At 45.0% G+C, this 25,080-nt stretch overlaps 1 protein-coding gene across 2 annotated transcripts in view; it reads right to left on the reverse strand.

Annotated features, from left to right (window-relative positions):
* Positions 1-376: 376 nt before the first annotated feature.
* The window catches only part of BMP7 (bone morphogenetic protein 7), a 116,002-nt gene continuing 91,298 nt past the window's right edge, over positions 377-25,080 (reverse strand). Inside the window, exons 3-7 of one of the 2 annotated variants that reach the window (XM_032217334.1) lie at positions 22,076-22,224; positions 16,746-16,943; positions 14,252-14,328; positions 10,699-10,809; positions 377-1,967 (exon numbers count right to left, since the gene is read on the reverse strand). In XM_032217334.1, the coding sequence (XP_032073225.1) occupies positions 1,818-1,967; positions 10,699-10,809; positions 14,252-14,328; positions 16,746-16,943; positions 22,076-22,224 (685 nt within the window). In that variant the 3' untranslated portion in view covers positions 377-1,817. Of the gene's footprint in view, positions 1,968-10,698; positions 10,810-14,251; positions 14,329-16,730; positions 16,944-22,075; positions 22,225-25,080 lie in introns of both variants that reach the window. The other variant, XM_032217333.1, reaches the window with a different exon arrangement.

Genomic DNA, 25,080 nt, shown 5'->3' on the forward strand with positions numbered 1-25,080 from the left:
TCCAGTGAATAATTTTGTGTGCACGGTCTATGCAGAAATATGGATCTACAGATGTTGAATTCCAGCTTCTGAGCCACATATCTGTGTGTGTGTGTGTGTGTGTGTGTGTGTGTGTGTGTGTGTGTGTGTTCCAGCTCTGCAACCCCTCAAGCAATTTCAATCAAACTTGGTACACAGATGACTTACTCTCTGGAAAAAAAATACTGTGGGGGTAAGACATCCCTAACACTCCTTGGGGTCTGTGTTCTGTTAAGATATAGCCTGTTGTGCCTTAAAATGGCTTTTACTGTACAGCACAGTGGAGTTGCCATGGTAATAGCTTCACAGTACTCCACAAGGTAAGTGTTCCTCCTCTGGTAAGGAGGAAAATCCAACATTAGAAATTACATTTGGTCCGGATATTTTCCCCCTATAAATAAATACTTGGGCAATGCTGGGTGATCATGAAACATGACACTTAAAAGTTCAGTAGCATCTGGAGTTCACAAAATGCTTATCACTGTTCGACAGAGTTGAAATTCCACGTCATTTAGCATTGTGGAAATATTGATAAGCTGTCCACCTATTAGTCCAAATTCATCTGACCAACGTAGCTTATAAATAGTAGCCTTTTAATTCAACAGCAATTATTATATTAACTTTTTATACCTTTCTGTTCCCTTCCAGATTAGAGGAAGATTTAAATGAGCATTGCCAGAACAGAAAAGGGAGAAGGCACTTTTCAGAAACAAAAGATCTCTATATTGGCTGAATGCAATGTTCCTGCACATTAAGTGATTCACTTTTCTGAATAGTTAAAGATGTTTCTCTTGCTTATCAAATTGGATTGCATAGGAAGCATAGGAAAAGAAGAAATCTTGCCAGAAAAAAAGTGATTAAAACAATGATTACAGTAAATCTGCATGTTTGCTACCATGGCTTGGGAAATAGATTGGCAAAATTTTATTGTCAGTATTCTAGTGAATGCTATTGTCAGAACCTGTTTTCTCAAATAGGGGAAGCTTAATTGTGCAATTCCATGAATTACACTGAACACAGCCCACTGCAACTCCAATCTGTATGCCGTTTATCTTGCGGTCTCTGTGCTTGTATATGGAGCACTATGCATGGCCATACAAGGATATTATGTACAGCCCTGATTCTTGGATTTGTAAGGCTGCCTGCTCCTTTCGAATGGGAAACAGGAGATCCAGCTGCAGGAAGTACAGTATATATACATAATGCTCAGTGTCTGGAATCACTGCAAAAGTTTTATAGCTGCCTTGGCAGGGAACATCAGAAACATGTAAGGCCGTGGAATTTTTGTTTTAAAAAGAAGTCAAAATTCACATCTTCCTTGTAATGTGGTCAAGAGACCCAGTGGATTCAGATAAATTCATTCATACATTTTAATTCATGTGGTGCATTTCTTTAGGAAGGAGATCTATAAATCTGTATGTAGCACACATAGATGTGTTCCTCATTCGTATACACCTCAAATAGCTTTCTTGTTTGTTTTTTTAAAAAAAAGACAGGAAGGAAAAGTAAGGAATAAAAGAGGTCTGTTTCCTTGACAAGGCACTTGCAGGAAAAAAGAAGAATCCATCCTTATTTTCATCCGAGATGCTTCTAAAGTCAACTTTGCTCAAAGAAGCGTTTGCATCTCAAAAATCATTCCTGAACCTTTGGCCCATTTAGAAATGTTCTTCCTAAGATAGCTTTCTTTTCTTTTCTTTTTTCCTCATTTTTTTTCTTTAAAAAAAAAAACCTCACTATTTTAGACAAACAATTCCGTCCGCACATTTTGAAATCCCAATAGAGCTTTCCTGCCTAGGCTGTTAATGGCAGCCACAGGCTCGTACCACCATGTTTCTGTATTTCTTCAAAATGACGTTGGAGCTGTCATCAAAGTAGAGAACGGAAATGGCGTTGAGTTGTGTTGGGGCACAGCAAGGCTTCGGCACGGTATCGGGGTTTATAAAGTGAACCTGGAGGCAAATAAGTTACGAGACATCAGGATGTTTACAAGAATGGAAGCTGAATATTACCGTATTTTTCGGCGTATAAGACGCACCCTTTTCCCTCAAAAAAGAGGGTGAAAATCTGGGTGCCTCTTACACACTGAATACAGCATTTTTGGCCTACCCAAACCCTGCCCCCTTTGCAAAAATGGATGTGCTCCTGGGGGCTGGGGAGAGCAAAAATGAGGAAAAAATGGGCCGTTTTGCTCGGTTTTACCCCCCCCCCCAGCAGCACTCTACAAGCTTCCCAAAGCTCTGCATGCCCCCCCCCTTTTGTGGAAAAAACGAGACATGCAGAAGGTTTGGGAGGCCTGCAGAGTGCAAAAACTTTTTTTAAAAAATTACCTCTTCAAAATCAGGGTGCATCTTATACTCCGGTGCATCTTATAGTCCGAAAAATATGGTAAATACAAATACAATACAAATACAGTGTCAGATTTGGAAGCCATTATTCTTTTTAGCTTCCTGGCTGCCACTTACTTTAGGCTGGGAAATTGGGAGGTGTTTTTTTGGAGCAGTGAAAACTTAGCCGTAACAACATTCCTTACTCTGGGAGTCAAGGACAATTGCCTGCATTTGGATGGGAGTGACTGGGGATTGTCTCCAGTCGAGTCTGAAGAATGGATTGGACCATGTGAGGAACTTGTGGGTGTGGAGCAGGGTGGGGAAAACCTGGAAGCTTTCAGATTCGGGTTTTCCCAGAAGTGACGACATGACATCTCTAAATAATAATAAATTAGAACTTTGAGGAAATTCAGGCCTTGGAGCTTTATTTCGTTGGGGGTGTTTCTTGGAACCTGACATACAGATGGACCCACCAGAGAGACTGTAGGAATCCAGGAGGACCCTAGATGGCAGAAAAGACACTGAAAATGACGAACTCCTTGCTGCCATCTAGTGGTCATTTGAATTGGGCAGCCTAAAATATGGTTTTCCAGCAATGCACTATGGTTTTCTTTCCCTCCATATCTGTTTCCCTGTTTCTATCACATTGTTGTTATAACCACTACCACTTATATTTGAAAGGTCTGCTTTTCTACAAATTTGGTGATCCCTGTGAATTAAGAATCAACAAGGCATTTTTGAACTTTGACTTGAGCAAGTATTCTGTGGATACTAGACCCACAGAGTCTAGTACCCACAGTGGAACAGGGTTTTTGAACAAAGTTACCACGAAGTTCTATGGGAACTGGAGCCAGGAGATCTGATACCTTGATTTCTGCACTGAGAAGACTATGATTATTGGGCTTAGAAGAAACAGGTTTTGCAGACGATCAACAAGATTTGTTACATACAGAAGTCATAAAAGAGCAGTGAACAAGAAGAGTGAGGATAAAAGGCTTTCTGGGTAAATGTTAGGGATAATGTTATTTGCAATATATGTGCGGGTTTGTGGGTATTGTGGTTATATGTGGGGCATGCACACAAGTCACAGCCCACTATCATTAATGCAGCTCTTACAGCCATAGAAAGCATTAGTCTGTGGATTTGTGACTGTTCTTTAAATATTCTTCCTGGTATTGGGACCTGGTGATATGAAGAAATTATTGATATGATATTGATATTGATATGATATAAGCTTTCTCTTCTGCATTTTCCTCCTTTCTCTCCTCCTCTTTTGTGGGGAAAGCTTTCATTGGATCATTTCGTATCCAAGAAATACAGCACTGTGTTTCTCAAATATCTGAACTATTTTCTTAGGTAAAGGTTCCCCTCGCACATGCACGCTAGTCGTTCCTGACTCTAGGGAGTGATGCTCATCTCCGTTCCAAAGCCGAAGAGCCAGTGCTGTCCCAAAGAGGTCTCCATGGTCATGTGACCGGCATGACTAAATGCCGAAGGCACACGTAACACTGTTACCTTCCCACCAAAGGTGGTCCCTATTTTTTCTACTTGCATTTTTACATGCTTTAAAACTGCTAGGTTTGCAGAAGCTGGGACAAGTTAATGGGAGCTCACTCCGTTACGCGGCGCTAGGGATTCGAACTGCCGAACTGGCAACCTTTCTGATCGACAAGCTCAGTGTCTTAGCCACTGAGCCACTGCGTACCTTCCTTATTTTCTTAGTACTTTTCAAATTCTCATTCTTGGTGAAAATATAATTTAAAAGGTAAAATAATTTACTTTTATTCACTTTTCATTTTTATAGTGAATTATAAATACATATAGACACGTTAATTGGTTGAGCTTCACATTCTTCCACCCTGTCAATGTTTCCTCCAATTATTCAACCAGAAGATCCAGTTTTGGCACCTATTATTACCAACACTTGATTTCCTCTGATTGCATGGCAACTTTGGGTGTTGCCCGAAGAAGACAGGTTACCACCATCAAAGTAGCTGAACTAGCTATTCCTGAACTGTCAATGTAGCTGCAAGTTCTTTACTCATAGTGTTAATTAATAATTAGATCTAGTTTATAATCTTGGAGTAACCCAATATCCTCTCCCATACATGGAATTTTAGCTCCTTATAATCTGTGATGATGGGAAATATTGCTCAAATTTTTCTTACGTCAATTTTTTGAGGAAATATGAGAAGTACGTATATTGCTATAAGAAAAATGTGTCTAGTAGATACATTTGCTTAGCATGAATAAAAGCAGTAATCATACCCATACATATTAACCAGGCGAGAGCAGGAGTGGACAGAAATATGCCATTCTATCTAAAGATGGCAAAATGTGGAGATAGACCGTTGGCTTACCTGAACGGTCGTTCTCGGGGCACTGCGAAGAGAGCCCAAATGCTGGGTTAACACAGCCTATCTGCCCTTGGACTGAGTGATGTTTTTCTTGACCACGCCTCCCTTTGCCTGCACATGCTCAATTCGAAAACGAAGGAACCGTCCTGTAATCAATTACAGTCAATACAGCCACATCGTTCAAAATACAAACACCCGGGTGGGTTTGGGCTCTCTTCGCAGTGCCCCGAGAACGACCGTTCAGGTAAGCCAACGGTCTTTCTCCAGTGCACTGCTCAGAGAGCCCAAATGCTGGGACATGCCCAAGCTATTGAGTCCCAGGGTGGGGAAGCGCCGAAGCCTCTGGCATTTCAGCCACTCTTTGTAATACTCTTCTGCCAAAGGAGGCTTCGGCTGAGGCAAAGGTGTCAATCTTATAGTTTCTAATAAAGGCCGTGGGGGAAGCCCAGGTGGCCGCTCTACAAATGTCTAGGATAGAGGCCTGGGTTGCCCAGGCTGCAGACGTTGCAGCGCTCCTGGTGGAGTGAGCGCTGATTCGTCTCGGAGCCGTCTTGCCCTGGTGCTCATATGCCAGTTTGATGCAAGCACGTAGCCAACGTCCCACAGTGTGAGAGGAGACCTTGCGGCCCAGGGACGCAGGGAGGAAGGAGACAAAGAAAGCCTCTGACCGGCGGTAGTCCTTTGTTCTCTTTACATACGTGCGCACGGCTCGTCTCACGTCCAGCTTGTGCCACTCACGCTCCTTAGGGTGAGAAGGATGGGGACAGAAGTTGGGCAAAATAAGTTCTTGAGTCCTGTGAAACAGGGAGTTAATTTTCGGAGCAAATGACGGATCAAGTCTCAATATTACTCTGTCCGGGTGAACTACGCACAAATCCTCCCTGACAGAGAGCGCAGCAAGCTCGGCTACCCTGCGAGCGGATGTAATGGCCACCAGGAACGCGGTTTTGATGGTGAGGTAGCGCAGACTGGTCTTTTTCAAAGGCTCAAATGGGGCTTTGGTCAGGGCCTTAAGCACAAATGGAAGATCCCATGACGGATACCGGTGAACAGTTGGAGGGCTGATGTTCGCTGCTCCCTTGAGAAAGCTCTTGATCTGGGGGAGCTGACTCAGCGAGCGAGAGGAGCCCTTTGCCAGGATGGTAGACAACGCTGCAACCTGGCGTCTGAGGGTGCTGACTGCAAGGCCCTTATCCAGACCCTCTTGCAAAAAGTCTAGGGTCTGGGGGATCGAGGCTGAGGAGGCCTCTATGTTCCTAGTCTTGCACCACCGTGAGAAGGCGGCCCAGGTGGCATCGTAGATTCTAGTCGTAGAGGGCTTCCTGGACGCTTGGATTGTTCGAATGACCTGGTCAGAGAATTTTTGCTTTCTCAGGAGCTCCCCTTCAAGTGCCAAACGGCTAGCTGCAGCCACTGGGGCTCCGGATGGGTGATGGCCCCCTGGCTGAGGGCAATCTTGTCCCGGGGGATTCTCCAAGGTCTTTGAACTGAGAGGCTGACCAGGTCTGCGTACCAGGGCCTTCTGGGCCAGAAGGGAGCCACCAGAATGAGGTCTGCCTTTTCGGTCAGGAGCTTGTTCACCACTTGAGGGATGAGCGGAAGTGGAGGGAAGGCATACAGAAGTCCCTGAGGCCACGCTGACCTCAGAGCATTGGTTCCCTCCGCCTGGGGCGAGTGGTAGCGACTGAAGAAGCGTGGGAGCTGTGTGTTGTTGTGTGTGGCAAACAGGTCTACCTGTGGCTTGCCGAACCTCCTCACGATCTGCTGGAACAGGTCCGGGTGCAGGCGCCACTCCGAGTGGTCGATGCGTTGGCGGCTCAGCCAGTCTGCTTCCCGGTTGCTTACGCCGGAGATGTGATCTGCACTGAGAGAAGCCAGATGACGTTCCGCCCACCTGCCCAGCGCTTCTGCCTCGAGCATGAGGGCCTTTGATCGAGTGCCCCCTTGCCGGTTTATGTGCGCTTTTGTCGCCACATTGTCTGTCATCAACAGTACATGAGCCCCTCTTACTAGAGATGCGAACTTTCTCAGCGCTAGGCGAGCTGCCCTCAGTTCCAGCCAATTGATGCTGTGGGCGGCCTCCCTCTGAGTCCATCGGCCTTGGGCTAGGTGGCCCTGACAGTGGGCGCCCCACCCCAGGAGGCTGGCATCCGTGGTGACAACTAGTCTCTCCGGCTCCTTGAACAGGCAGCCCTTCCTGACTGCCTTGGACCTCCACCATGCCAGAGACCGGATCACCTTTCGTGGGAGCCGAACCCGCCTGAGTGAGTTGCTGTTCCTGGCCCTCTGCACTGGCAGCAGAAACCACTGCAGCTCCCTGGCGTGAAGGCGAGCCCAGGGAACCACCCCCAGGCACGAGATCATTATCCCTAGGAGCTGGGACAGCTGAATGATGGGTACCGACCTGGCAAGGCTGCAGTGCTTCACTCTGCGTCTCAGGTTCGACAGCCGGTCTGGCGAAAGAAATACCTGGCAGGAGGTGGAGTTGATGACCGCACCCAGGTGCTGTATACAGGTGGATGGTCGGAACTGGCTCTTCTCCATGTTGACAGAGAAGCCATGGTACTGCAGGGTCTGCACAGTTAGAGAAACATCGCGGTGTGCCTGCTTGGTGGTGAGAGAGTGAATGATTATGTCGTCTAAATAACATTCCAGACGAACCGGATGGTTGCGGAGATGAGCCGCTAGCACTGCCAGAATTTTGGTGAATGTTCTGGGCGCAGATGATAGCCCGAAGGGAAGAGCCCTGTACTGGAAATGCTTCCCTTCCGCGTAGAACCTCAGGAACCGCCTGTGGGCCACATGGATGGGGACATGCAGGTAGGCCTCTTTGAGATCTATTGATGTCAATAGGTCCCCCTCCCTCACACAGCCCAGGATGGAGTGGAGTGACTGCATCTTGAACCTCTTGTAAGCCAGATGCTGATTTAGGCTCTTGAGGTCCAAGATGGCCCTCCACCCCCCTGAACTTTTGGGCACTAGGAAGAGGATCGAATAGAAGCCCCTCCCCTGCTGATCCTTGGGGACTGGCTCTATCGCCTCTATCTCTAGGAGATGGCAGATTTCTGCCCTCATGCGTTCCCTCTTTTCTGGGTTCCTGGGGGTAGGACAGCGGATAAACTTTCTTTGGGGAAAGGATAGGAAGTCCAGGAGAAGGCCCTTGCGAATGGTGTTGAGGACCCATTTGTCCGATGTTATCTCCTCCCACCTGTCGGCATACAGCCGTAGCCGACCCCCGATGGGGGGATCCCTGTGACCGTCACTTTCCCTTACGAAAGGGCCGGGATCCACCACTGTTGTTTCCTCCTCCTCGGAATGGTCTCCGAAAGGAAGACTGGGATTGGTTGGCACGAGCCCCGAAGGATCTGTCTTGGTGCCTATCCCCCCCTGCCTGAAAGGGCCTCTGATAGGAGGAAGGGTGAGAAGATTGCCCTGTTTCCTGGCTCCTGTAGGGTCTCTTACGAAAGGACCCCGCCCCTTTCCGGTCACCCCTTTTAAAGGTTGCCGGAAGGATCTTGCGTTTGTCCTTGGTTTCGGTGACAAACTTGTCCAGGGCCTCTCCAAACAGAAAGCCCCCTTTAAATGGGGCCGATGCCAGCTTCCATTTAGCCTTCATTTCGGCCTGCCAGTGCCTGAGCCATAGGAGGCGGCGGGAGGTGATATTGGAAGCTAGAGCTCTGGAAGAGAATTTTGCTGCTGTCAAGGTGTCATCCGCCGAATACTCGACAGCGGTAATAATCTTGGTTAGCTCATGGCGCCACCTAGATTTCCTAGGCGGGGGTCTGGACCTGAGTTGGCGCAGCCAGAATAGGGTGGCCCTAATAAAAAAGGAGGCAGAGGTGGATGCCTTGATGGCCCAGGCAGACGCCATGTGTGTTTTCTGACATGCCTTTTCTGACCTCTTATCTTCTGCCTTAAGTCCCTCTAGGAGCTCAGCTGGCAGGTTGGAATTGGAAGTCAGAGACACGACTGGGGCATCTACTTCTGTGGAAGCCTGAGAGGCCTCAGGCCTGGAGGTGGGGCCTAACTCTGTGGCCGTCATGGCTTTGTGCAAGATAGACTTGAATAATGACGGTTGAAATAGGCCAGAGAATTTTGGCTTGTCAGGGGTGGGGTTTTCGTCTTCGGAAAGGGCGAAAATCTCCCCTTCTTCCTGCTCAGAACTTGATAACCCAGAGTGAGAGGGGCTTGAAGATGGGGAGGAGGATACAGGCTCCTTAGAGGTGGAGGCCCGAGGTTTGCGTTTCTCCTTTGGGGCCTTGCCCTTGCGAGAGCCCTTGCGCTTAATGCCTTCAGCTATCCCTTGGGAGATGGCTAAGGCAATTACATCCCTCATTTCATCCGAGAGAGCAGGACTTTTCCCCCTTTTTTTCTTTTGCTTACTGGTCCTGCGCTGGCTAGGCCTGCCTGAGCTGGATCCACCCTTCCCAAAGGGGGAATTCTGGACAGAATCTCGTTCCTCTCCGATGGAGGAGCTAGGGGAGTCGGGGTACCCCCAAGATGCTTCAGGAGATGGATCCCTGGATGCATAGTTATCCCCAGACAAGAATTCACTGTCCCCGGGGGATTGGGCCTCACGATCAGGGGAAGCTGACTCCCTGCTGCGACGGTCTGGGCTAGGTTCTGGCTGAAGGGGCCTTGAAACCTCCCTGGGATCCACTGTGGCTCTTGGAGAAGACCTTTCAAGTGAGCCTTTGTGCCCTTTGCCTTTATTTACAGAGGGATCCAGCTTGCAGCGCTTGCTGGAGGGCCCCACCTGATCCCCTAAGGCCTCCCTGCATTCCTCAGCCATTTCAGGTCCCCATGAGGCCTGGAAGATAGCTGGAGTTGGGATGGGCACGCGCTGGCCTTTGCAGTCCAAAAGCGCTGGCAGAATCTCCAGGAGGGAAGGGCCGCCTTGGGGTCGGATTTCCTTCCTCTCACCGCCCTCGGTTCCCCGAGACTTAGCTTATTTTCCGGAGGGAGAGACTAGCTGGCTTCCCAGACTAGCCCCCAGCCTCCCCGCGGCGTTCTGCAGTCGTTGAGGGCTCGCTGAGGCTCCGTTGGCTGGCTGGGCTCTTCTTGCTGCCTTGTTCCTAGCACGCTCTGAGCTCTGCCGCTCTGCCCAGTGAGTCGGAGCGATCCAAAATGGCGGGGGGTGCGCACGCAGCCGCTTCCCGCTCTTTCCAGCCCTGAAAGGCGCGCGAAGGCTCCAGCCGTCGCTGCTGTTGCCGGGCAAAATGGAGCAGGCGAGGGAATCCTAGCAATCCGGCTCACCTGCTTTAGAGCCTTCTCAGAGCCTTGCTGGACTTTTCCTCCCCCTGGGACGCCCCTGTTCCAACAGGGAACTTGGTTTATCCCACTAATTGCTCCCTTGCTAGCCAGCCCCCGCTGTGCAAGCCTTTTCAACCCCCTGCAGTGCTTGCAATTAGCAACAGCAGGGAAAACCCGGCAGCCCTTCTCTTAAAGCGATGGAAGCCTCACTGGAGGCAAATAGACAGACCTGATGTAGAAGCGTGATTTCCTCTATCTGAGAATTTAAACGTGGTCCAAATTGGGAAACTTTTTCCAGCCTTTCTGCTCTTAGACTGGAGCTCTCCCAAAACAGCCCTAACTCGGGCGGACTGAGTTTTCGAATTGAGCATGTGCAGGCAAAGGGAGGCGTGGTCAAGAAAAACATCACTCAGTCCAAGGGCAGATAGGCTGTGTTAACCCAGCATTTGGGCTCTCTGAGCAGTGCACTGGAGAAATGATTTAAACTTGATGATGTTACCTAGTTTGGTAATGGAACACCAAGCTCAGAGAGCACCAAGGATTCCGTACAGTTCACCAAATACCGTCCACCCTGGTACCAGACAAATTACCAAATTGAAGATAGAAGAAATGCTAATGTGTAGTTAATGGTTATTTTACTTTCCTGAAATCCATGTAGTTCACCTGCCTTGTAATTTCTCTTTTAATGGAATGACACTGATCAGACTAGAGAACTGTTGCAAAAGACTTTAAGATAAACTTACCAGTGTCTGCACAATAGCATGATTTGTTGCATTCATGTAAGAGTTCAATGGAAAAGCGCATTCACCTTCGCAGTAATAGGCAGCATAGCCTTCTGGAGCGATGATCCAATCCTGGGTTAGGTGAGGCAGAGAGATGGAGAGGACTTAATAAGCTAAACAACATCTTTTTTTCCTGCAAAAAAAATCTTGCAATTCATCTGCATACATATAGGACATTCACTTAAATTGGGGATTTAAAACTGAATTGGTTAGATAATATTGTTTTTATTTTAATTTATTTCTGTAGATTCTTTTTTCCCTTGTTAAGGTAAATGTTCCCCTCACACATATGTGGTTGTTTCCAACTCTAGGGGGCAGTGCTCATCTCCGTTTCAAAGCCGAAGAGCCAGTGCTTTCCGAAGACACCTCCATGGTCATGTGACCGGCATGACTAAATGCAGAAGGTGCACAGAACGCTGTTACCTTCCCACCAAAGGTGGTCCCTATTTTTCTACTTGCATTTTTACATGCTTTCGAACTGCTAGGTTGGCAGAAGCTGGGACAAGTAACGGGAGCTCACTCCGTTACATGGTGCTAGGGATTCGAACTGCTGAACTGACCTTCTGATCGACAAGCTCAGTGTCTTAGCCACGGAGCCACTGCGTCCCTATTTTCCCTTTCCCTTTTAAAAGTTGCAATAAAAGAACGATGGTAAAAGGTATGGGGGTTAGCGGAGGTTTACGTTAGCTTAAAACAGTTTAGGGATTATGTAGGCCTAAATTAATGTCTCTGGTTTTTGCTATCATCTAAAGATCAAAGAGAAGGTTAACAAAGCTTAACCTTCATTTCCTGCCACAGGCACATTAATTTATCCCTAGACCCAGTAAAAGGGTATCAACTCCAATGGGGTTGCTGTGGATTTTCTTTCATTTCCCCTAAAGCAGTGTTTCTCATTCGCAGTTAACTTTAGTTGCTTCCCCTAATGCTGAACGGGGAATTCTGGGAGTTGAAGTCCACACCTCTTAAAGTTGCTGAGGTGAATAAACATTGGATTAGAATGACTTTTAAAAAAACCAAACTATTATTAGATTTCTATCCATTCCTCATCAGTGGTTAAGGTACCAAGCTAGAAACTGGAAGACTGCGAGTTCTAGTTCCGTCTTAGGCATGACGGCCATCTGGTTGACTTTGAGCCAATCTCTTTCTCTCAGCTCTACCCACTGAAGCAGTGTTTCTCAACCTTGGCAACTTGAAGATGTCCAGACTTCAACTCCCAGAATTCCCCAGCCAGCGAATGCTGGCTGGGGAATTCTGGGAGTTGAAGTCCAGGCATCTTCAAGTTGCCAAGGTTGAGAAACACTGCACTAAAGGTTGCTTTAAAAATACTGAGTCTTTTGGTTTATAAATAAATTTAAAATTATGGCACGGTTCAGGAAGTGCGCCTTCTTCCACATCACTCCTGCCCTTTGGAATACTCCCCCCCACCCCCAGAAACGAGGCAGCCTCCCTGGCTCGGCATGGAAACTGAAGACCTGGCTCTGCTGACTGGGGTTCGCAGAGGAACACACAACGTTGGTATTGTTCAAGGAAAACCAACTGAGAATCTCCATAGACACACAACTTTGGTATTGCTCAGTGCCTTGAAGGCCCCTTCCTCTGACTTTTTAACTTTAATTATTTCATTCCCATTTAAACTGACTCCTATTCAAGGGTGGGTTCCTGCCAGTTCTAACCTCTTCTATAGAAGAGGTTCCACAAATCTACTGTGCCGTTTAGAACCGGTTCCAGCTCCCTCCCTCTGCTTGTCTGCACCAGGCTTGCCCCGCCCACTGCTCATTGATAGGCTGGCTCACCAATCACCTCGCCCGCCTCTAAGAGGCCTATCTAAACCTTAAAGTCTTAAAGCTGTCAAGTTTGAACACCCCTAGGGGCTTTTTTCTAAAGGGTTAGGGGTGCAAGGGTCTTGTAATTTGACAGCTTTAAGACTTGCGTGCTTCAAATGCCAGAGTTTCTGAGCCAACATGACTGGAGAAAGAATTTTGGGAGTTGAAGTCCACAAGTCTTAAAGCTGTCAAGTTTGAACACCCCTGGGTTGTTTTTTTCTAAAGGGTTAGGGGTGCAAGGGTCCTGTAATTTGACAGCTTTAAGACTTGCCTGCTTCAAATGCCAGAGTTTCTGAGCCAACATTTTGGTTGCTAAGCAAGAGCGTTGTTAAGTGAGCTTCACCACATTTTTCAAATTGGCTACGCCTATCCAGTCACATGACTGTCAAGCCACTCCCACTTGGTCACGTGGATGGCAAGACACTCCCACCTGGCCACATGCCCGGCAAGACACTCCCGCAAAGCAGGCCACACCTAGAGAAGAGGTTCTAAAAAAATTTGAAACCTACCACTGCTCCTATTGGAATATAACACACATGGTTTTTACATGGCTACAATTGTACACTACTCAGAGTGGCTCTTCAAGGGAGATGGGTGATCTCCAAATTTGATATAACCCGTTTTCCCGAAAAGAAGACCTTCCCGTATAATAGGCTCAATCGGGCTTTTGAGCGCATGCACTGAAATAAGCCCTTCCCCAAAAACAAGCCCTCCTCAAAAATATTATAACACAGCAGCAGCCATGAGGTGATTATGCTTGCCGCCTCCTGCACCCTAAAATAATAAGACTTCCCCGAAAATAAGGCCAAGCACTTATTCTGGGGGTCAAAAGAAAATAGGACCCTGCCTTATTTTCGGGGAAACACAGTAGAAATTAAAAATAAATAGATAAATAAATTAGTGGAACTGAATCTACTACCATGTTTCCCCAAAAATAAGACCGGGCCTTATTTTCTTTTGGGCCTCCAAAATAAGCACTAAGGATTATTTGGGGGGAGGATGTCTTATTCTCCCCCCTCCATGTACAGGACACCCACTTCTGCTTGCTTGCAGGGGGATGGGTGTCAGGATGCCAAGCAACGCAGCAGTGGAGATGCCCCACATGCCCTGCACTGGGTTAGTGGCTTACACCTGCCTCGCCTCGCGGCCCCGGCCCCAACACACCACCAGGCTTCCTGCTCTATTGTGGCTGTGAGCAAGCAGAAGAAGTGAGCTGCCGGCCCCATAGGCTCCTGCTGCACATGGCTGCTGGTGCTGCCGCTGTGAGACAGGAGTCGGGTTGTGGGTGGTCTGGTTGCAGGGACCCTGAGGTAAGCCGCTACGGGGCATGTGGAGCAGCTCCTCCACCACACCACCTTGTCTCGTGGCTGCAGTCCCACGAGCAACCAGACAAAATGGGCGGCCAGACGGCTGGCTGCATAGGCTCTGAGATAGGGCTAATACTACACACACACACAAAAAGCTAGGGCTTATTTTCGGGAAAATAGGGTATAAGGAAATAATGCTTGCCCTGGAATTATTTGCAAGCAACATGGAGACCTGCATGTTCTTATCTGCCAAAACAGGTTTGGCTTTTACCTTTCTACAAGTGGACATAATAGGAAAAGGAAGTGACATTACACACTTGAGAATAAGTAGGCTTAAAGCACAATGGGGATCTCTAATTCCAAGTAAAATAAAAGTAGCATTACCTGCCATCCAAGATCCCTGAAACTGACATAGAGTTCATGTTTCTTGCAAGCTTGCCTCTGATCATTGCTGCTGTTTTCTGAGTTGGAGAGCGTTGGGCAGAAAAAGAAGGCAAAGCAAAGTTAGATTAACTATCTTGTAGCAATCAGTCTGACAATTTTATTAATAATGCATAGACTGGCAGAGGGAATGTAGTTACATTCACACATGATTTTTTGAAATATTTTTCTAAAACAACGACCATATCTATAAACAGTGTAATAAAATTCCATGCAACCCTAGAACGATTTATGTATCTCTCAGCCTACCTCACCCCACTGGTTACTGTTGGGGAGAAAATAGGAGGAGAAAGGGGTATTAGGTATGTTCACCATCTTGAGTTATTTACAAAAATAATAAAAGTGGGGTATAAATAAATAAATAAGAGAGAAAAAAGACGCCAAAAATTAATCCATAAAACCTACATTTTAATGGTCCCTTAATATTATTCCAACACATTAATATATTGATCTGAATTCTATAAATGTTTAAACAACAGATGTAGTAGAAAGTTAAAGCATTTGAAGAAAATTTCAGAAAGCATACCATGTCTACACTGTAGCACAGTGCAATTCCTAAATACAATAACTTCCTTCCTTCCTTCCTTCCTTCCTTCCTTCCTTCCTTCCTTCCTTCCTTCCTTCCTCCCTCCCTCCCTCCCTCCCTCCCTCCCTCCTTCCCTTCCTCCCTCCTAAGCACAAAAATGTGGTGCTGGCCAATCATAAAACTGCCATGCACTAAAAACCAAAACTGGTAAGGTACCTTTAATGCAGTGTTTCTCAACCAGACATCTTCAAGTTGCCAAGGTTGAGAAACACTGCTTTAATGTGTGACTGGGTACATATCAATGGTGCATTGTGGATTCCGTTCCAACCAGTATGGTTGGAACAGGCTTGCCGGCGCCCACGTGGACACGCGCACAGCATGTGTATGCATATTGGCGCTTCTGCAAGCCTCCACGATGCTGCAGCTGCTCAGTGGAGCGTCGCGCAGGCGCTTTACGCAGAAGTGCTGAAGACGTAAAAGTACGGTAAGAAGCGAGGACGGGTGGGTGGGCCCTCCGGAGCACCGTACCAAAACGGTATCCGGTGCTCCGGGCTCGCTCCAGTACTCCCGTACTGGGGCATAGCGCCTCCACAAGTTACTTCTCGCAACAAAGCGCCGGAAAGCCAAAGACCAGCTGGCCAATGTGGGCATGCCTGCTTTTTGGCCATTTTCTGGCCTGTTTTACAGTAGATTTTGAGGGCATTTTTAGGCCCAAATACGGCCTGGAAAACAGCCCAGAAACAGCCCAATAAACGGCCATTTTCAGGCCATTTTCTGGTGCTTCAGCCCTCGCGAAGACCAGCTGGCTGCCATTCATGTGTGCGCCGGAAACCAGAACAGCTGCTGGCGACGGCACATGTGCCCACAGAGAGGGCTGTGCGTGCCACCTCTGCCACGCATGCCATAGGTTCGCCAACACGGTTCTATAGCTTTCTCTCCATAATACAGACATTGTCTATATCAGGGGCCTTCAAGCTTGGCAACTTGAGGACATATGGACTTCAACCCCCAGAATTCCTCAGCCGGAAATGTTGGCTGGGGAATTCTGGAAGTTGAAGTCCACAAATGTTAAAGTTGCTAAAGTTGGAGACTCCTGTCTTTATTATGGCTGCAATACTGTGTGACAATAAAATTCAGCCCCTTGGTCTACTTTTCCAAGTATCATGCCTGAGAAGCCCAGGATGTAGTTCTTATCTATAAGAAAGTGATCTCCAGATGAAACATTGGGAGCAAGATACTTTTTCTTTTCTAGAGTGAACACTCATAGCAAAAACCTTATTTTGTCCTGAATTCAAAGGGTTATTTTGTTTCAGATTTAGAATGCTCAAAATGGCTGTTTTGACATAAGAAAGTTTTACAAACTCCAACTTGCACTGCAATCAGTGGTGGGATCCTGTCGGTTTGGTGATTGCATGTTTCGCGCCCACCTGCGCCTAATGCACGCTGCACCCACGTGCACAGTTTTACCAGAACTTACCTTCCATGTTACGTCTTGGGGAGTAACACAGCTGACATGGCAATCCGCTCTGCCACGCTCATCAGCTGAGAGGATATAGGTAAGTAAAGCCCAAGGGTGTGTGTGTGTGGGAACCTGATCGTCGGAGCGAAGCGGTTCACTCTCAGCTGATTGTTGGAGCTACCGGTTCGCCTGAACTGGTCTGAACCGGCTGAATCCCACCCCAGACTGCACTTCATTGTGTTTGATAATTAGTTGGTTGCAGAGAAGCATTTTTGCAAACCTCTCAACATCTAAGAATATTCACAGCAGAGAAAGCAATGCTTATTTCGTTTCTTGTCAGCTAAGATAAAAACAATTTAGGAAAGAGACAAAACTACCAGAAACAACTTCATTTTCTTAACTTAATCCCCAAGATTAATTGTATGGAAATCACAAACCTAATGTTTGCGTACCTCCAAGATTTGACACTCGAAAGGCTTCTTGATTTTTAGGTGCCTTTGAACGGTTTTGGTTCCGCTGTTTACCTCCTGCAGAACGGATACTTCGGAGATGCACTTCGGTGGCTTTGAAAAAGGCCACCGTAAACGGCTGCTTGTTCTGTGGACCATGCCTTCCAATGAGACCAGCAAATTTGGGATTGATGCTTTGTCCTAAGTGGAAAGGTAAAGAAGAGAAGAGATGCAGATGAGGCAAATCAGTTTCGCAGATGAATGTTGCCTATTTCCCAGTTATTCCAATAATAATGAAAGGCTCCAATGTGCAGGAAGGTAGAACATGCATGGTGACACAGTGGTTAGAATATAATTGTTGTTGTTAGTTGCAAAGTCGTGTCTGACCCATCGTGACCCCACAGACAACATTCCTCTAGGCCTTCCTGTCCTTTACCATCCTCTGGAGTCCATTTAATCTCATGCCTACTGCTTCAGTGACTCCATCCAGCCACCTCATTCTCTGTTGTCCCATTCTTCTTTTGCCCTCCATCTTTCCCAGCATTAGGCTCTTCTCCAGTGAGTCCTTCCTTCTCATTAGGTGGCCAAAGTATTTGAGTTTTATCTTCAGGATCTGGCCTTCTAAAGTGCAGTCAGGGTTGATCTCCTCTAGGACTGACTGGTTTGATTGCCTTGCAGTCCAAGGGACTCGTAGGAGTCTTCTCCGGCACCAGAGTTCAAAGGCCTCAATTCTTTGGCGCTCAGCCTTTCTTATGGTCCAACTTTCACAGCCATACATTGCAACTGGGAAAACCGTAGCTTTGACCATACACACTTTTTTGGCAGGGTAATGTCTCTGCTTTTTAGTATGCTGTCTAGATTTGCCATAGCTTTCCTCTCAAGAACACAATACTGCTGACTAACTCTGCCCACAGCTAGGAATTCGATACAGATGGGGACCAAGGTTGACTAAGCCTTCCACCCTTCCAAGGTTGGTAAAATGAGGACCCAGATTCTTGGGGGCAATATGCTGACATTGTAAACCACTGAGAGTGTGCTGTAAAGCACTATGGAACAGTATATAAGTCTAAGTGCCATTGCTATTAGACATGGAAATCAATGCAAGACGTTTCATGCAAGAAATGGCTCAATTAAAAAAAAACATTTTCCATTTTGAAATCTGTCATTCCTGGAGCAATTACCTCTATTGAAAGCTATGTTACTCCAGTTAAACTTCAATATTAAGTTCTCCTACTCTTTGGTTTATTTAAAAAAAATGAATATGTGGGGGGTGGGGGAAGTTTCTTGAGTTCAACCATTTATAATTTAATGTGCTCCTACTTTTTTTTTTTTTAAAGAGCCATAAAATGAAGTCCAACAGAACACTAAATTCTCCTTGGAAAGTTATTAGCTTAAAATAAAAATGTCCTAAAATAAAAGCTCGTGTGTTTCCAGAAAACATCCATTTGAGAGATACCCTCTTTCCGCGAAAATAAGACCTCTCCAGATAATAAGCCCAATCAGGCTTTTGAGTGCATGTGCTCTCCCCTGAAAAAAATAAGCCCTTTCCTGAAAAAAAAATCCTCCCCGAAAATATTGCAACACAACAGCAGCCATAAGGTAACCACGCTTGCCGCCTCCTGCATCTCAAAAATAATAAGACCTCCCCGAAAATAAGGCCAAGTTCTTATTTCAGGGGAAGGGGAGCAAAACAAAATAAGAACCTGTCTTATTTTCAGAGCAACATGGTAAATAGAAACATTTCCTTATTAAAAGACATCACAATCATTTTTTTTAGTCTTATGTAAACAAAGATGTTTTTGAGAACTATTAAAACAATCTTTACATGGGGCTACTTTGAAAGCCACTTTAACACTGCAGTTGGCTCAGAATATAGCGCCCCATTTGCTGGTGAATGCACCTACATTAATGGTCCTGCCATATGTTACAAATATATTTCTGGGTACAATTCACACTGCAGGTTGCATCCTATGAAGCCCTTTGGGGCTCAGCTCCAAGTGTTATTGGGATCTGTCCAATATGAGCATCCCAAAAGACGCGGCTAATGGCGATCCATTTTGGGGAAGGAAAGTTGACGCCTGGAGATCTGTGATGGCTTCTGTTTGTGAAACAACCTCAGCTTGGAAGCTAGATTAGACTCCTGTCTAGGCCCCTAGATTAGTCTTCTAGAGATTTATGAAACTGGAGTGTATTGAGGGACTTAAGATTTGTTGAAAATCAGACAGACCTCTTAAGTCCATCTTAGTAGTTAGGCAAGCAAAGGTGGGACAGGATACATGAATGCTCTAAATGCTTTAGAGATCTAGCCGCCAAATTAATAGTGCAAGGGATCCTATCAACACTTCATGAGACACTTCCAAAATTCCACCATCATTTAACTGACCAGGATAGAGGACCACAAAACGGACTGATTTTTCAGAGGAAATTTATTCATACTACTTCCAAATAATACCAGCATCCAATGGATTTCTGAGGCATGTGGTGGTCACCAGAAATGTGGCAATTTTTTAGCTACTTAAATGCTTATAATATCAATAATATTTAATCTATTAAGTTGTTCAGTAATTCATTTTGAAATACTGGAAGTAAAGATTTGGAAAATTTGACAAAGGATTGAGTAGCCGCTGTTTTCTTTGTGGAAACAGTATTTTATAGATAATTTAAGAAATAGATTTAATTTAATTTAATAAATCTTTTAAGTCAAACCATCGCAGCTTAGTGCTTGGTTGTGGGGGGGGGGAGAGGGAAACTGGGCCGCACAAGCAATGGGCTGGCGCACATGCCTGCATATGAAGCCGCCACTGGTGCGAGTGAAGTTGCATGCGTACATGTGCACCAGCCCACCTCTCATGCAGCCTGATTCCGACTAGGTGACGGCCTGGTAGTGGGCTGTGGCCCAGGGGTTGGGGAATCCTGTTTTAAGTAAAAAAAAAAAAAAAAAAAGCTCTTATTCCGGTTCCACCACAAATCCGCGAAGCCCTTATCTGTGGAGACATAAGCGCGAAGACTAATTCGCGCCGTTCGAAGCGCTAAGGAAAAATGTGACCCTACCGCGATGACATAATCGTGGAGGGCAAATCCGCGCATTCCCAAGCACTCAGCATCCTAAACCTAACCCTAAACCTAACCTAACCCTCCGCCACGCTGTTTTAAAGCACCCTTCTGTCGCCGCGCTGTTGTCGTGGCAGTGATGACGCGCGGTGATGACGTCACGGCTTTAGCGACGCGATTTTATCACCGCTATTTTGACGAGCGCGGTTTTGTCGTGCCACGCTTATTCCTATGTGTAGTAACTCCCTATCTTGGGTTCTAACTCATTATAGTGGGAGTTCCTTTGCAGTCACTCTGATGGGTTCTCTCAAAGATTTTAGAGAAGAATATAGTTGTATTAATTTTAAAGTAATACCCTTCATTCAGATGAAAAGATGCAAATATGCTTTAAACTAGTTATGGCTCAGAATCTACATTCATTGAACATTTCCTTAGCTACGGAGGCCAATAAATTGCGCAGGATTTATTGCCAAACATGTACTGTATGTCTAGAATCAAGCTGCACACGAGTTTTCTTCAACTTGCCACCATAATGAGACAAACAGGATATGAACGAGTATGTAAGAAATCGAGTTAACTTTATAAAAGTCAGCTATTGCTCCAATATAATGTCAGGAAGGAAAGCATTCATTGACTTATAAGATAACAGAATGCCTGAGGCTAATGGATTACTTTAGCCTTTCTTGCATTGCTTCATTTAACTAAACTTTCTAAGAATAAACAAAAATCCACTAAAATTTCCTTCTTCCCCTCTCTCTTTTCTTTCTTTCTCTTCTTTCTTTCTTTATTTTCCTTCCTTCTTTCTACCATTGTTCCTTCCTTCCTTCCTTCCATCTACCATTGTTGGATTTAACTATCAAAGAACAGAAATTGTGATCTATATACTATGCTATAACCTAACCTGGGTAAAACAGTGCATTATAGGGCGACAAATTTTGAACCAATTCAACTCAACTGGGCTATCTTAGCAATGTGTCCAAAATCCCATAGAATTGAAATTTGGAAAAATTATGGTAACTTCAGTGCTGACATATGGCCATCCAGAAGTTCAATAGACCAGTCCCATCCCAGCTTTCTGGAGACTGGGTAGATCAATCCCACTAATGGCTGTCAAACTATGACCAAGCTAGCAGGAAGTCAGAAGTCATTTCCACTCTCACTGATTTTCTGCCCTTGGTCATTCTGTTTCCCTGTTTAAATAAGAAAATATCTCTGAAATGATGACCAAATAGGTCATGAGTTGTCTAGTTCCTGCTGAATGCGAGCTTATGTTTTAGTTCAAAATGCCTTCCAAACCATCCCATCTAGACTCAAACCTCCATGGGGCAAATGAAATGGTCATAAAATTCAAGCCAATGCCACCATGTACTTTTCTTACATTAACAAATTTAGCTTGTTCTTCTTAGTCTTCATTCAGTCTAAGGAGGAAGATGTCAGATTCTGGTAGTTTCTTTGTATCGCCAGAAGCAAAAACAAAACAAGAAATGACTTGATCTAAGAGGACTTCCAGGTACACGTAATAAACTTTGGAGAGCCAATGGAAAGTCTAAACCAGGGGCAGTCAACCATTTTATACCTACCACCCACTTTTGTATCTCTGTTAGTAGTAAATTTTCTAACCACCCACCAGTTCCACAGTAATGGTGATTTATAAAGTAGGGAAGTAACTTTACTTTATAAAATTTATAAAGCAGAGTTACAGCAAACTCCTACTGCCCACCATGAAAGCTGGAACGCCCACTAGTGGTCGGTAGGGACCAGGTTGACTACCACTGGTCTAAACCAAGGTTTGAAGACCATTTTGGGAGAGATAAAGTAGAATATAGCAATAGCAGTAGACTTATATACCGCTTCATAGGCCTTTCAGGCCTCTCTAAGCGGTTTACAGAGAGTCAGCATATTGCCCCCAACAATCTGGGTCCTCATTTTACCCACCTCGGAAGGATGGAAGGCTGAGTCAACCCTGAGCCAGTGAGATTTGAACCGCTGACCTGCTGATCTAGCAGTAGCCTGCAGTGCTGCATTTAACCACTGCGCCACCTTGGCTCATAAAGCTAAATCAGTGAAGAAGACAATAACCAACCAAGGACTTTGCCTTCCTTTTAATGAATCTTCATCCAGATATATGTCGGGCAGCCTTACAACAGAGGATACCTTTGAATAAACAACGATCCTCTCTACCAGGGGACACATGAAAGTGACACCATCTCTAAATACAACTGGTCATTAGCCCAAGCACAAATTGTAAAAGATTTGCCAAAATGTTATTTTCTGATACTCACCATCTATACTCTCCACTGATAGCTGCATGCCAAGATTGTGCTGTGGATTTACCACCCAATGATTACTAGTTGCTGTAATGTCAAATACCAGCCAACCTTCTTCTTCAGCCCAAATTGTACGAGTATCAAGTAAGAACAAATCTGAATCCCTAGAGACACAAAATAAAAGGAAAATGGGAGATAACATCTTTCAAAATTTCTAGAATTAAAATTAAGATTGTGTATGTACTTTATGTGTGTTGCGATGACTCAGTGGTTAGACACTAACTTGCCAGCTGGGGAGCTGATAGTCCGAGCTTGAGACCCGAACGCCATGCAACGGGGTGAGCTCCCGTTCCTTGCTCCAGCTCCTGCCCACCTAGTAGTTTGAATGCATGCAAATGCAAGTAGATTAATAGGTACCACTTTGGTGAGAAGGTAATAGCATTCAAGTGCTTTTGGCCTATAGCCATGCTGGCCACATGACCACAGAAATTATCTTTGGGCAATCTTGACAGGGAAAACTGAATGTACATACATACATACATACATACATACATACATACATACATACATACATACATACATACCCACCCATATATACAATTTTCAATGAACTGGAACCTTAATGCAGGAAATGTAGTTAATTTGTCTAAAAGTAAAACTACAAACAATTTATTGATTCTAATATGAGTCCCTCTTCTCCCACATATTCAGTTCGAGTTATTTTGGCTTATTTATAGAATAAGCACAAGTAGCCCTACTAAATATAAAGCTGTCTATTCAAAATTCTGAAAGCCAGGTTGGAATAATGGTTAAAGGCACAAGGCTAGAAACTGGGAGATTATAAATTCTAGTGCTGCCTTAAACCCAACCCTAATCCTGATAGTTGACAGGAATCAAGGGGAAGCACCACCCTAAAACAAAAATTAAAAAAAATCTACCAAATCCTTTCTCAACTCTATGGATGGTATCATACACTGTATCATGTTATAGCACGTCATAGCATATCATACTTCTATGTCCTTGTTCATGCTCATTTTTGGACTGTGGTGACCCATATGCTATTCTGGAGCTTAACAGTGTCCTAAATTCCCATCCCAGACAAATTATACATTCCTCATATAAATCCATTTTGTAGTTAATATGGGCCACTTGGGAGTTGCAACCGTTTGTGCAAGGTTGATAATTGGATACACCAACACGCCAGCTTCATTTACAAGCCCGTTTTGCTGACTTGCACGCACCATCTTGCCAAACGTCCCGTGAACACGTTTGCATAGATATTTGCGTAACTAAATTACTTTGTGTGGGTTCCAACTGAAGCAAAGATAAGCCCATCTGTGTGGTTATGAAAATCTTAGGGCGCTTTATAAATTCTTGAACTACTACTGCTACTATCAGCAGAATGATAGTAAAGGGTTTTATAGATAAAAGAAGCACCAAGCCACAAAGCATACTCATAAAAAAAAAAAAAGGCAGAGGTGGGGAATTTAACATTCAACAAAGGACTAGAGCAACCTCAAGAGTTAAGCACAAAGTTCAAGCAAGAAAAGCAATATCTAGGTTACTTCTTTCTAATCTGGGCAGTTACGTATGCGAGTTCCTTGCTTGAACAGAGCAACTTCTGGATCTTCTACAACAAACCTAAAGTCTCACATCTGGGGCTGCCTCAAGACCAGGTGTAGGAGAGTATGCGACTTGACGGTAAGCACTTTCTCTTGCAAGTTTTCAAACAGGAATATATTAAGCAAATTCAGCTGTGATCAACAGCTTACCCGTTTGAAATTAAGTCTGGGTGAAGTGTTACTAAATTCAATTGAGTTTTCCTAAACCGGCTAGTAAGCTCTCTCGTTTCAGCCTTTTAAATAAAAACTAATGAGGCAATTATCATCAAGGTTTTATGGGTGGCACACCAATACTCAACCATCTGGCCGAACAGAGGTATTCATTTTTTTTTGGGGGGGGGTAGATTCTGAAAGCACTTTACGGGCATTTTCAGAAATTACCAGGCGTTGTAAATGGGATTGACCAGAAGGCAAACAAATGAGAATATTCCCAAGCACCTGCTTTAGTTTTCTTGCATGATCCTTGCCTCTTCTTTTGACCTTGTCCTATGCTGGGAAGATCAAGTATTGGGTTGCAAACTCCTTTATCATTTTATTTCATAAGAATGTTTCCACAGTATAGTAAATGAAGAATCAAGAAGCACTCTTGAGACTATAGTCTTTAAATGGGGCAAGAGGCTTGGGGCTTGGCTTTACAGCAAGGTATTGTTACATGTGATTTTTAATTAAAAGTAATTGAACTAAGCATGGAATCTGCCAAATACCGAGAACAGACCCTCTGACATACCAGAGGACCAAAATAATGAAGGGATAAAGTTTTTATCTCATCAGTTCCATCATAGTTTTAGGCTGGCCCACCTAAAATCCCCATCTATCGTATTTTTCAGAATATAAGATGCACCAGAGTATAAGACGCACCAAGATTTTGAAGAGGCAAATTTTTAAAAAAGTTTGTACACTCTACAGACCTCCCAAAAATGGCTCATTTTTCATGAAAACGGGTCTGTTTTTTTGTCAAAAAAGGGCATGCATGGCCTTTAGGAGGCTTCTAAAGTGCTCCTGGGGGCTGGGGCAAAAACAAGCTAAAAAACAGTCTGTTTTTCGCTCATTTTTGCCCTCCCCAGCTCCTAGGAACACTCTGGAAGCCTCCCAAAGGCTATGCCCAGCCATTTTTGCAAAAGGGGAGGGGTTTTGAGAGGCCAAAAATGCTGTATTCGATGTATAAGACGCACTCAGATTTTCACCCTCTTTTTTGAGGGAAAAAGGTGTGTCATACTCTGAAAAATACGGTAAATATTCAGGTTTCTAAGTGTAATAGAAAGTCCATAGGATTCTTTAGAAATTGGCAGAATTTTTGGATATGTGGGGAAGAGATGCACAATAATGTCCTAGTGAGTATTTTTTTTTAAAAAAAAATACACAATAAGTTTTGAAAATATAGAAGATGGGACTTTATAT

This window comes from Thamnophis elegans, chromosome 5 (assembly GCF_009769535.1).
Source record: "Thamnophis elegans isolate rThaEle1 chromosome 5, rThaEle1.pri, whole genome shotgun sequence".
NCBI lineage: Eukaryota > Metazoa > Chordata > Lepidosauria > Squamata > Colubridae > Thamnophis > Thamnophis elegans.